General features: G+C 41.9%; 1 protein-coding gene across 1 annotated transcript; it reads left to right on the top strand.

Annotated features, from left to right (window-relative positions):
- The first annotated feature begins 6,702 nt into the window (after positions 1-6,702).
- Positions 6,703-12,064, top strand: dbi (diazepam binding inhibitor (GABA receptor modulator, acyl-CoA binding protein)). Its single transcript, XM_063887020.1, has 4 exons — positions 6,703-6,866; positions 9,891-10,008; positions 10,275-10,337; positions 11,754-12,064. The coding sequence occupies exons 1-4, from the start codon at positions 6,852-6,854 to the stop codon at positions 11,825-11,827; spliced, it is 270 nt and encodes an 89-aa protein (XP_063743090.1). The 5' UTR covers positions 6,703-6,851; the 3' UTR covers positions 11,828-12,064.
- Positions 12,065-13,161: the final 1,097 nt, after the last annotated feature.

Genomic DNA, 13,161 nt, shown 5'->3' with positions numbered 1-13,161 from the left:
GAACATCTCCCTATCTACTGTATCGCCATGGGTGAGGGAGATGAATATCTCCGCTGCTCTCTGTATTTTCACGAAGTTCATCCACCTTGTCTGCCTCTCCCGCTTCTAGCATTACGTTCGCCTTTACTCTGCTAGTTGCAGTTGTGGTATTGGCGCGGTTTTTGAAAATAATGGCGCCAAATTCGCTTTTTTTTATATATGCTGTGGGTGAGGGTTAGTGGATGTGTAGGACAGTAAAGGGGCTATTCAAGTTTTGTCATCGCACACACTCTGGAGTGTCAGCCAGAACACTGCTTCACGGCCAGGATGTTCAGGGTATGAGGTGTACGTTGGAGAAGGCAAGGAGACGACGACAGGATGTTTTAACCACTTGTATTGATGTATATTCAAGCCACCAAGGGCAACAGACGTATGGTTACAGGGGGTTTGTGTTTGATTTTGTGTGTGTGGTTCTGAAACAAAAGAGAACATGAAAATAATAAGTACAACTACGTTGTAACCCGCACGCACATAACTACGTTAACATATTAGCGTAGCAGGCTACACACGCCATCACTGCGAATGTAGAATATTATATGCATACATAAACATATACCCACAAGTACTATAGGCAAGTACAGTGGGGCAAAAAAGTATTTAGTCAGCCACCAATTGTGCAAGTTCTCCCATTTAAAAAGATGAGAGAGGCCTGTATTTTTTATCATAGGTATACCTCAACTATGAGAGACAGAATGAGAAAAAAAAATCCAGGAAATCACATTGTAGGATTTTTAATGAATTAATTGGTAAATTCCTCGGTAAAATAAGTATTTGGTCACCTACAAACAAGCAAGATTTCTGGCTCTCACAGACCTGTAACTTCTTCTTTAAGAGGCTCCTCTGTCCTCCTCTCGTTACCTGTATTAATGGCACCTTTTTGAACTCGTTATCAGTACAAAAGACACCTGTCCACAACCTCAAACAGTCATACTCCAAACTCCACTATGGCCAAGACCAAAGAGCTGTCAAAGGAGACCTGAGACAAAATTGTAGACCTGCACCAGGCTGGGAAAACTGAATCTGCAATAGGTAAGCAGCTTGGTGTGAAGAAATCAACTGTGGGAGCAATTATTAGAAAATGGAAGACATACACGACCACTGCTAATCTCCCTCGATCTGGGGCTCCACACAAGATCTCACCCCGTGGGGTCAAAATGATCACAAGAACGGGGAGCAAAAATCCCAGAACCACACGGGGGGACCTAGTGAATGACCTGCAGAGAGCTGGGACCAAAGTAACAGAGGCTACCATCAGTAACACACTACGCCGCCAGGGACTTAAATCCTGCAGTTCCAGACGTGTCCCCCTGCTTAAGCCAGTACATGTCCAGGCCCGTCTGAAGTTTGCTAGAGGGCATTTGGATGATCCAGAAGAGGATTGGGAGAATGTCATATGGTCAGATGAAACCAAAATAGAACTTTTTGGTAAAAACTCAACTCGTCGTGTTTGGAGGAGAAAGAATGCAGAGTTGCATCCAAAGAACACCATACCTACTGTGAAGCATGGGGGTGGAAACATCATGCTTTGGGGCTGTTTTTCTGCAAAGGGACCAGGACGACTGATCCGTGTAAATGAAAGAATGAATCGGGCCATGTATCGTGAGATTTTGAGTGAAAACCTCCTTCCATCAGCAAGGGCACTGAAGATGAAGCGTGGCTGGGTCTTTCAGCATGACAATGATCCCAAACACACCGCCAGGGCAACGAAGGAGTGGCTTCGTAAGAAGCATTTCAAGGTCCTGGAGTGGCCTAGCCAGTCTCCAGATCTCAACCCCATAGAAAATCTTTGGAGGTAGTTGAAAGTCCGTGTTGCCCAGCGACAGCCCCAAAACATCACTGCTTTAGAGGAGATCTGCATGGAGGAATGGGCCAAAATACCAGCAACAGTGTGTGAAAACCTTGTGAAGACTTACAGAAAACGTTTGACCTCTGTCATTGCCAACAAAGGGTATATAACAAAGTATTGAGATGAACTTTTGTTATTGACCAAATACTTATTTTCCACAATAATTTGAAAATAAATTCTTTAAAAATCAGACAATGTGATTTTCTGGATTTCTTTTTCTCATTCTGTCTCTCATAGTTGAGGTGTACCTATGATAAAACTTACAGGCCTCTCTCATCTTTTTAAATGGGAGAACTTGCACAATTGGTGGCTGACTAAATACTTTTTTGCCCCACTGTATATAACTACATTATAATGAACGTACACGTAGAGCCTTTTGTACATATGCATTTAATTTATTCATTAAAAATACACACAGATTGTCGTTGGTTATTGTCGCTAGACCAGGTAGAGAAGTTGGTAAGCCTTCCCAAGCCTGAGCCTCACGCGCCGCCTATGGGTATTTGTGTTCAAAATGTAAGGTTTAGAAATAAAAAGTCGACAGAAAAATAAGTAGTGTACTGATACAGTAACGAAGTAGGCTATTGGTACTATATTTACCACCTCTGAATCCACAATGATCACTCTTATTAACCCTTTAAATGCACTGAAGTAACTGCAAAGTAGGCTACTTGTACATAATAAACATAATACCTGGTGAATAATAGCCATGCATAACTTTATGTAACACATCGTACTACACAAAGGCTATTATAATTAACGTAAATATTGTACATAATGTACAATTTGTTGTCCTCGATGCAATGTGTCCAAGGGACATTAGATCAGGCAATGCACTGGGCCGTTCCAACCTTTATATTCGGCCAAAGGTAGATGAATGTTTACATTGTTAAACAACAGGTCAAATAAAATAAATGAAACATTGACCACTGTTTAATTCTGTAGATCTAAAGTAAGCCCCTTTCTTTTACAGGGTGCTGCTCCACCTCAAAATCAAGATCCCTCCCAGCCTCAACCATTACCCGGCACATCTCAGGTTGTTCCCCAAGTTCAGGTAGATATGATATAAAAATAACTTGTATTTTAGGGAATATAAGGACAATTACCAAATGTTGTCATACATTCATAGCCGGCTCAGTGACATGTGTTTCAAACCGGTTAGGTTTTTCATAATGCTCTTGAAGAGATAGCTCTGCCCCATATGAAACAGGGTTTAGATTTTTAGACAGGAGAGGGGAAACAATTTGGCCACTGTTGCTTTAGCATCTCTGTGCTCTATGCTCTGAGATTAATTCAGGGTTTCCCACAGCGCTTTCCTGTTAAGGCGGCCGCCTTAACAACACGGGGTTGCCGCCTTGACTAACGTCACGTCTCCAGAAAAAAAAAAAAAAAATGTATATAGATATAGGCCTATAGCGATATTCGCCGTTTTACTCTTTCATGTTTTCTACCTTTCATTCCAAACCGTGACTGACAGTCTATCTTCTCTGCAGAACGCATTTTAAAATAAAAAACAAAAAACAAATAAAAGAAACGTTTTAAAATGTGGGGCTATGCCTCCAAATATGCCTCTGAATCGCGTGATGCGTCTGAACAGCGGCATCTAGTGGTATATGTCATTGTGCTATCATCGTTCGACCAACATCCTTCAAAACCAGCATTTTTCGGAAAGACTACTATTTGGATAGACAACCTGTCGAATCTACTATTTGGATGGCTGACAACCTGTCGTATCAAGGTAAGATTATTATTGAATTCTATACTAGTCTAATAATAGTCTGTCAACTGTTCACTAGTAGGCTACCTGGATAAGCGTAATGTTTTCTTATCAAGGCTAATTGTGTTTAACGTTTACACGTGGCTATATTATTATAGCCTAGCCTGCCTTTGACATTTGCACGTAATTTTCTCTCGCAATGTTCACAGCCAAATGGATCGAAAAACTCAGCCCAAAATCGCCGGCTTCTTCATGCGACGTAGCCGGCCGACTTCTCGATTTCCAGTTTCCACAGAAATAAGTGTACCCCCATTTCAGAAACATTGGTATACTGTCTATTCAAGTCTACAATATTATCATACTCATCTCTTAAACAGTGAAATTACTTTTAATGATTTTTATCATTATGTAGACCTCAAAATGATCTCACATTTTTCCTACAGATGGAGGAAGCACGCTGAAGTTGGGGGATGTGTTGGCCTTTGCCACTGGCCTTCAGAAGATCCCTGCAGCAGGCTTTCCAACACAGCCACAACTGCAGTTCCTCCACCCGGAGGACGGGCCAGCAAGTTTCCCGACGGCCAACACCTGTGCCCTTGTTCTGAGGCTGCCAGTGTTTCTGACCTATGAGAAGTTTGAAGGCGCCATGGAAAATGGCATAAACTGGGCTGGCCAATTTGGGGTAACTTATAGAAAAGTTTGATGTGTGGAAGTATTATGTATTTTGAAAGTTAACTGTCTTTGTGTCTTCTCTGTTTACTTCCTGCCCTGTGTGTTTTCCCTCCATTTTTAATTACCCCTCCCCTGTATATAAATCCTGTTATTCTGTCTTGTTCTTGTCAGTTCCTTGTTTGACACGTCACAAAGTTCAGTTTTTTCTGTGTGGTTTTATGTTGCTGTTTTGTTAAAAAAAAAACATTTTTGCAAAATGTTCTGCGTATGTACGGGCGTTTTTCGAAAAACCGCGCGAAACTAACGGGCGAATAGTGGCGCAGTTGGCGTTCCATAGTTCCGCCTGGGATCCGTAGCGGGTCCGCTGTTTGACGCGGCGCTGTCCGAAGGCGGGGCATATCCTTTGCGCATCGCGGATATGAGTGAGACAGTACGGCGGAGCTGCCGACTTGAGGGCGGATCCGCCCCGGAGTCTACTGCTATCTGGGTCACCCTCACTGTCCACACCAGTGGCGGCTGGTGAACATTTTTTTGGGGGGGGCGCAGTTGGGCGGCACGGTTTAAATAGCACTTTTTTAGAGGTTTAGCTTAAGACAGTTGGTTAGGTGGCTGCGGCCACATTCGTGCTTCTTACATTTTTGTGTGAAGTACTTTAGATCCTTCATCCCGGTTGTAGTCCAAAGTGTTTCAGTCCCAGGACTTTGAAATAACAGACAAGGGAAACAAAAAAAGGCATTGCTCACTGTACAACCAGCTAACCAATTCCGCTTAGCATACAAGTTTGAGGAGAAAGTCCGAGTGTAGGTTCTCCCGCGATCAGTGGTCGTCTGTTGAATGTTTAAATCCGGACGCTCGGGTCCCAAGTCTTTCAATTTCTTCTTTTCGACATCTGATAGTCGATGAAACGGTGTTTTAAGTAGAGCTTGCACGGAGTTCTCAGCCATCGATGTCGCCATATTCACTCAATCTAAGTTTCAGCTAGCTACGGTGCTGCTCTTTACGCTTGTGGTTAGGGAATGATAACGATGCTGATTCGCCGAAATAGTCCAATCGCGTATCTAAGAATGTCACATTGAACTAAGAAACAATGCCATTGGCTGTGGGCGCAAAAGTTTCATCCCCCAATGAAAAGCTATCCTTGCTAAAATGACTGAGAAAAGTATAAGCTCTCCTCCCATGTTATCGGCGCCCACGGACGGTAGCCGACCTGCCTATTCTCAGAAAAGGCGAATGGCAATATATTATGTCCGGACACATTTGAGCGGTTCTTGACAGTGGTCTCCCATACACATTTAACCCATAAACACGGTACATTTCTTATTTCAATTATGTTGTATATATAACGTTTTTATACTCAAGAAGTCAGGGTGGGCGGCGCCCAAGCGCCCACTATTGACGCACCGCCACTGGTCCACACGTCTTAATCCACAATCCAATATGTATGATTGTGTGAATATATTTCAAAATAATAATAAATGCATTTATTATAAATAAGTTAGGCCTTGGCCCCGGCCGTGGCGCAACCGGCTGGGGCACCTGCACCGTACGCCGGCGACCCGGGTTTGATTCCCGACCCGTGGTCCTTTCCGGATCCCACCCCGACTCTCTCTCCCACCCTCCTGTCACTCTCCACCGTCCTATCCGATTAAAGGCAAAACATATCTTTAAAAGGCCTTAGTGTATATACTCAAAGATTTTTTTTAAAGTTAAACAAACCACACACAGCTTTACAGCTGGGAAATGTGGTCTTTGTTTGATCACTTCAGTAAAAAAAAGTAACGTTCATATTTCACCTTTTCAGTTATGTACTGTTGAATGCTCAAAACAAAGGCTGTTACAGTATACGTTTTAAGTTGTTTATTAAGCACCGTAAATCACATGATACGCCTTTCTAGGTCACAATCAGTTGTTTCTGTTAACGGGGTCCAAGCTGTGATCCAACCCACATTCCACTACATTTATTTTAGCTGACGCTTTCTTCCAAAGCAATTTACAATAAATGCATAAACCAAGCAAGATCAACAAGAAACATAAAAGGGCAAGGCCACAATTTGTGTTCCTAATATATAAAAAAATATCCCTGGATTGAATACTTTTGTGACAGATTTAAGGGATATTCAAATATACGTTTTTAAAACAAACAAATGTGTTGGTTCCAAACATGCTACAAGACAGTTCATTTGTATTTAATGTATTTTTATCTTGATTTTTATTTTATTAATAGTAATTTATGCTGTCTGCCTCAAACTCATCACTTTAGGTATTGTGTATGAGTGCATTTTTTGATTCACTCAAAAATGTTGCGGTATTATGGTTATTATACGATGGTTCCTTATCATCAAAACGGTTATTATGCACCGTTGTTCTAGAGGAGTGGTTAAAACATTCGCACCACCTAATGACCGGCACAGATGGCATGTCAGTCATTGAGTGAACCAATAGAATGAAGGGGAGGGTGCTTTCGTGTGACGGGGTCACAGGGTACAGCACCAGTTGCATTCTGGGAAATTTGGTAGACTTTAGCCCTGTACGGTGCGTTTAGTAGATTGGTTCTCGGTTGTCGAATTCCGGACTAATATGGCTGATATCCAGGTGTGTATGTTCTTAGTTTTTTTTTTTTTTTTTGATTGATTGAAGAAGAGCAGCGAGATACCCCCGCGCGTACTGGTAGACGGCGGTAAGTGTGCCGTTACCTCTGTCAGAGGTACAAACCAGCGCGAGCCTTCCCGGGCGGCTTTGCTTGTCTTGCGAGCTAGTGACAGTATTGTTTTGTTTGTAGCCTCTTTATTTATATGAATATAATATGATATATCAAATATAACAGCATCACAGCGTGCTGTTAGTCTGACTGTCAGTGGGGACAGCAGGTCACCGTTATCCTTCTGTTTAATCCCCCCCCCAGAGACCTTGTGAAATAATGATCAAGTTTTATGACCGGAAGCAGGGTTAACATGTTGGAAGACTTTAAGCTAAGCGGAAGATGAAAATAACGTTGAAATAATTAAAATGAAGGTCCATGTCGCACTCACAGAAACGTTGGTCAGATGATCACTTTTGTGTTGAAATGGGGCAGACAGTCAGGCCCAATTCCTAACTGCCCCCTTCACCCTACCCCTATACACTCAACTCCGTTCGCTCGTAAGGTCCGGCACTTTATATCAAACCAACAAGTGTGGAGGGGTAGTGGGTTATAAAGCGCCCCCAAATGCGAATCTGCATTGGAGTGGATTTCCTTTTTTTGCTGGAGAGAGGGGAGTTCGTCCCAAAGCTTGTCGCTGTATTCACACCCTCCACCTGGAAGAAATGACCCTCATTCTAGGCGTGTGACTAGAGACTGGGTTCACTCCAACACGAAGTGGGAGTGAGTAGGGTGAGGTTTGGATTTGGGCCTCAGACCCTCCTCCCTGACTTCTGACCTACAGCTGTCCACATAGTGAAGTCCTCTCCCACCCCCCAGTCTCACTGTCCTATGGTCCTGTCCCTTGACTCCCCCCTCTCCTTTGGGAGATGCCAGCAGAGCAGATCCTTTAGAAGAAAGTCTTTATATACTTACTGTTAAATATTGTACTATATTCTTCTGTATTATGCTTGCACTATTTTTATTTTTTAAATTAGTGTGTAATGGTTTTATTTCCTATTTAACTTGTTGTAATTTTGGATTTTTTAAATTTATTTCCATTTGTTCACTGTAGCTACTGTGCATATGACAATAAAGACCTTGACCCTTGGATCTAAATCCCATTGTGGCATAATTTGACAACAATATATGCCACAAACACACACAGTATTCATTATAGCCTTTACCTATTTTATTGTTAAGCTCTTCAAGCTTGTGTATATAAAAAGGCTATGCAAATTAGTAGTGACATATAGGATATACAGTGGTATGCAAAAGTTTGGGCACCCCTTAGGAAAACCACTGCATCAGTTTGTCACTTGCTGAGCTTTTGAAGCAGCAACTTCATTTTAACATATGTTATACCTTATGGTAACAGAAACATCTCAGTAGTGAAATAACTTTTATTGGTCAAACAGAAACATGTTTATGTGCATTCAAACAAAAATAGGCATGTGCATAAATTTGGGCACCCTAGTATTGCCTCCTTTTGCTGCAATAACGGCCTGTAGACGCCTCCTGTAGCCACAGACAAGTCCCTTAAGCCTGGCAGGTGGTATTTTGGCCCATTCTTCCACACAAAACGTCTCCAGTTCAGTCAGGTTTCTTGGCCTCCGTGCATGGACAGCCTTCTTCAAATAAATCCATACATTTTCAATGATGTTAAGGTCTGGGGACTGGGATGGCCATTCCAGAACATTGTACCTGTGCTTCTGCATGAATTCCTTGGTGGATTTTGATCGGTGCTTAGGATCATTGTCCTGCTGAAAAATCCAACCCCGGCGAAGCTTCAACTTTGTGACTGACTCTAGAACATTCTTGTCAAGAATCTCCTGGTACTGTAAGGAATTCATGTGGCCCTCAACTTTAACAAGTTTTCCAGTACCTGTGCTAGCCACACAGCCCCATAACATGATAGATCCTCCACCAAATTTTACAGTGGGCAACAAGTTCTTTTCATTGAATGCAGTGTGTTTTTTTCGCCATGCATACCTGTTCATGTTATGACCAAATAACTCAATCTTGGTCTCATCTGACCACAGTATTTTGTTCCAAAATGCTTCTGGCTTGTCCAGATGTGCTTTTGCATACCTCATGCGACTCTTCTTGTGATTAACACTCAGGAAAGGCTTTTTGCACATCACCCTTCCAATGAGCTCTTCCTGGTGCAAAGTACGCTGGATTGTGGAACGGTGAACAACTACACCATCAGCAGCCAGATGTTGTTGTAGTTCTCTGGAGGTGGTCTGTGGCTTCTCTGTGACCATTTTCACCATCCTTCGCCTGTGCCTTTCCCCTATTTTTGTCGGCCTACCACACCTTTCCTTCACACGGACTGTTCCTGTGGCCTTCCATTTCACAACTACGTTTCTGACTGTGGAGACAGACAGTTTAAACCTGTCAGATAATTTTTTGTACCCTTCTCCTAATTTATAATGTTGGATTATCTTAGCTTTCAGGTCAGTGGAGAGTTGTTTTGAGGTCCCCATCTTGCCACTCCCTAAGAAAGAACCTAGGCCAGGCACAGCCAGCTATTACCTATGTTAAATAGCCTTTTTCATGATTGGTTCCACCTGTCTTTGTAATTGAAGGTCTAATGAGCTAATCAAAGCAATTTTGTGCAGCAACCTGTCAGCTATAAATCCGTACAGGTGTTGAAATGAATGCTATTTATAAGGGTGCCCAAACTTTTGCACATCCCATTTTTTGCATTTTATTTTATTATAATAAAACTATGTAATGCTACCCTAAGAATTTTGGTCTGGAAAACACTAAAACGTCTACATCTTTGTAGGAAAACAAATGTTGTTGCTGTGATCTTCTATTATAAAGGAAAAGCAAATTGTCATGAAATCTCAGAGGGGTGCCCAAACTTTTGCATACCACTGTAAGTGAATAATATTATATAGCTGCCTAGTTATGGTTTTGCACAGATATTAGCACCTGTCAACATCATGTCACCATGAAGCAGTTCAATCACAAACGTCCTCTCTCTGTAGGCTCAGTTTGATGCAGCAGCAGAGGCGGTGAAGCAGCTGAAGGTGAAGCCAGCGGATGAAGAGATGCTGCAAGTCTACTCTCTGTTCAAGCAGGCCTCAGTCGGGGATGTGAACACAGGTGAGGACGCATTCTATCCTGATATTTCTTCATATTTCCATTACTTTATATTTTATGGTAATCCGATTAACCGTAACATAAACTACAGGCTGCTGTTCTTTGGGAACACTGGTTTAAAGGCTGCCTTGTTCTTTATGGAGCAGAAAGCCTGTTGGCTCCAGTTTCTAGATTGACCTTATATGCATTACAATTCGAGTTTTTGTGATTTTTTTTATTGACTTTAACCTCTTTTAATTACATATTTTTTGTCTGTCTTCCCTTTAAAGCTCGTCCAGGGATGTTTGATTTCACTGGTAAAGCTAAATGGGATGCCTGGGAGAAGCAGAAAGGTATGTGTGCAGGCTAGATGCTGCCATCCTTACAAGTGTGTATCCCTCTGTAAATGTGGGCTTTGTAAATCATGTCTTGGTTAGACATGATTTACAAAGCCCACTCATACAAAGGCATGCATCACATGCTACTAGTTACTTTCTTTTAGAGTTATGCCTTACTTTACTAAATTAATCACTGCTTAAAGCAATTATTTTCACTACTAGTCACATTACATTAGGATTACTCTGTAACATTACCTGAAATGCACCATAAATGACAAATAACAATCCAAAGTTAAAACTCATTTATCCCAGATCAGATCATCACCAATCCTTAAGGACGTTATCGACACAGACTCTGTTTCTGCCCTTTGTTTGAACAGCAGCCATGTTTTCTTTAGCTCAGTTTCCATCTTATCACTAGTCCAGCTATCTTGAAAAGTGTTCCTGTCCGATGGGGCCTGTCTGCCTGTTACCTGTATCTTGCTCATATGTTTGGGAAAGATAGCTAACATATAATAAAATATACCTATAAGCTATATCCTTCACATTGTCTTCACTCTGTAGAATGGTAAAGCAGAAATACTTTTTAAGGCTATTTGTGTAATCAAAATATAAATAATAAAGTTATTTAGTTCCACTTAAACTGCAATCCCTCATAGACAGATGCCTTAATTCGCTATCAAACCCTAACACTGTCTATCAGAATCAGAAGTACTTTATTTATCCCAAACTGGGAAATTTTGCGTTGCAGCAGCGAAATACGAAGAGAAGCAAAAACAAATACAAATAATTAGAACTAAAAAATAAAGTAAAAATAAAAAGGAATGAAAATGAATAAAAATGAAAATAAAATATACAAATGTACAAAAATGCAATAATAATATAATGTACAATGTTAAGTGTGAAGTGTGAAGGAGTGCATGTTAAGTCCAGTTTAAGGAGAGGATATGAAGCAGTTTGTTGTCTGCCAGCCAGAGCGGTATTATTGTACAGAGTTATTGCCGTGGGCAGGAATGTTCTCCTGTATCTGTCCTTGTGACAGCGGAGCTGGAGCAGTCTGTTGGAGAAGGAGCTCCGCTGTCTGTCCAGCTGCAGGTGGAGAGGGTGGGTGGGGTTATCCATGATTGACAACAGTTTGTTCAGGGTCCTCCTCTCCACCACCGCCTCAAAATTGTCCAGTTCAATGCCGATGACTGAGCCAGCATTCCTGATCAGTTTATTGATTCTGCTGGTGTCACCGGCTCTGATGCTGCCCCCCCAGCAGAGTGCACCAGCAACAACAGACTGGTAAAAGATCTCCAACATCTTGCTGCACACGTTGAAAGATCTCAGCTTCCTCAGGAAATAGTCGGCTTAGTGTAGAATAGAAATACTGTCCATTTCGTCTCTAACTTATCTAATTGTGTTTCTCAATGTTTCATTAACTATCAGGTAAGAGTAAAGAGGATGCCATGAGCGAGTATGTGAGCCTGGTGGATCAGTTGAAGGAGAAGTACGGAGGCTAACGCCACCTGCTGGATGGACTGAAGGCAGCAGTCGCCTTGTCTTCATTGCCTCGCTGTGAAATGCCTTAAAGCACTGAAGTGTGTCCTTACAGCACCGGGGGGCGTCTGCTGGACGCCCTGGCTCACCATGGATAAGGAACTGTCCTTCACCACACTACCAGCATTTTTATGAATCAATGTCATCATGCGTATCTGCACAGAATCCTATCATTTCAATATAAAATCTTTATACCATGAGTTATGTGTTTGGTTTCTCTAATGGTTCCTTCTATATGTATCTGTTATTAAACACAGTGAAAATGATGAATCGCACGATACACAGCGATGCTGATTCAGAGCAAAGTGCACATGCTGGGTGTTTGGTTTCACAGGGGCATGGCAGATGTCTGGAGGCAGGAGGCAGCTGGAACTACAGGCTACTTTTAGAGCAGAGGAGACTAGACTAGAGTACTTTTATTGTTAAATTACTATTGCAAATCTTTGTAATGTGTGATTAGTAGAACTTACATTCAACCACAGTGTTTTCAGTTAAAGATAAGTAACCTTACTACGTTACCTCGAATAAAGACAAACTATTATTTGACATGGACATGTGTAAACAAGAACTATCCACCAGTGGAGCGATTGATTTCAGACACAGAAAAATAGTGAACATCCAGACTTCTTAGAATCTATCAAAGAGGTTGATCTAACAAACATGGTGTCAAAATGATCTGCTCACTCACTGTCCTCTAGGTTATAATGAAGTTATGGTGCCCTCTATAAAATCAAAAAACATACGCAAGGGCAGAACATCGGGGAGGGATCTTGGTGTGGTATAAAGGAGATCTTTGCCGTCAGATACACAAAAAACAAGGTAAATCACACATTTGGTCAAGGATAGATCAAACCCTGGGCATAACTGACAGGAACCTATATGTGCTCTGTATATTCCCCCAGTAGATTCTCCTTATTTGGAGAAGACTTTTGAAACCCTCCATTCAGAAATCGCCTATTTCCAGGCCCAGGGAAATGCTTCTAACTGGAGATCTGAACGTATGAACAGGAATTGAACCGGATGTCATTGACACACAGGGCAACCACCATGTATTTGGTGAGCCCCCCCCCCTGTTTACCACACCAACGGTCACCCATCGGAAAAACCGTGACTCTGAAATAAATCTAAATGGCAAAGAGATAGTGCATCTCTGTTGGGCCTTAGGCCTGTACGTAGTAAATGGTAGATTTAGAGGGGACTCTTTAGGTTTCACATACTCCTCAGCCCTAAGGTCTAGTGTAGTAAACTATGCAATCACTGATATGAACCCCTCCACTATCAGTGCATTCACTGTCAG

The sequence above is a fragment of the Eleginops maclovinus genome, chromosome 7 (assembly GCF_036324505.1).
Source record: "Eleginops maclovinus isolate JMC-PN-2008 ecotype Puerto Natales chromosome 7, JC_Emac_rtc_rv5, whole genome shotgun sequence".
NCBI lineage: Eukaryota > Metazoa > Chordata > Actinopteri > Perciformes > Eleginopidae > Eleginops > Eleginops maclovinus.
Note: the sequence above shows the minus strand (reverse complement) of the source record. Positions and strands in the feature narration are given on the sequence as shown.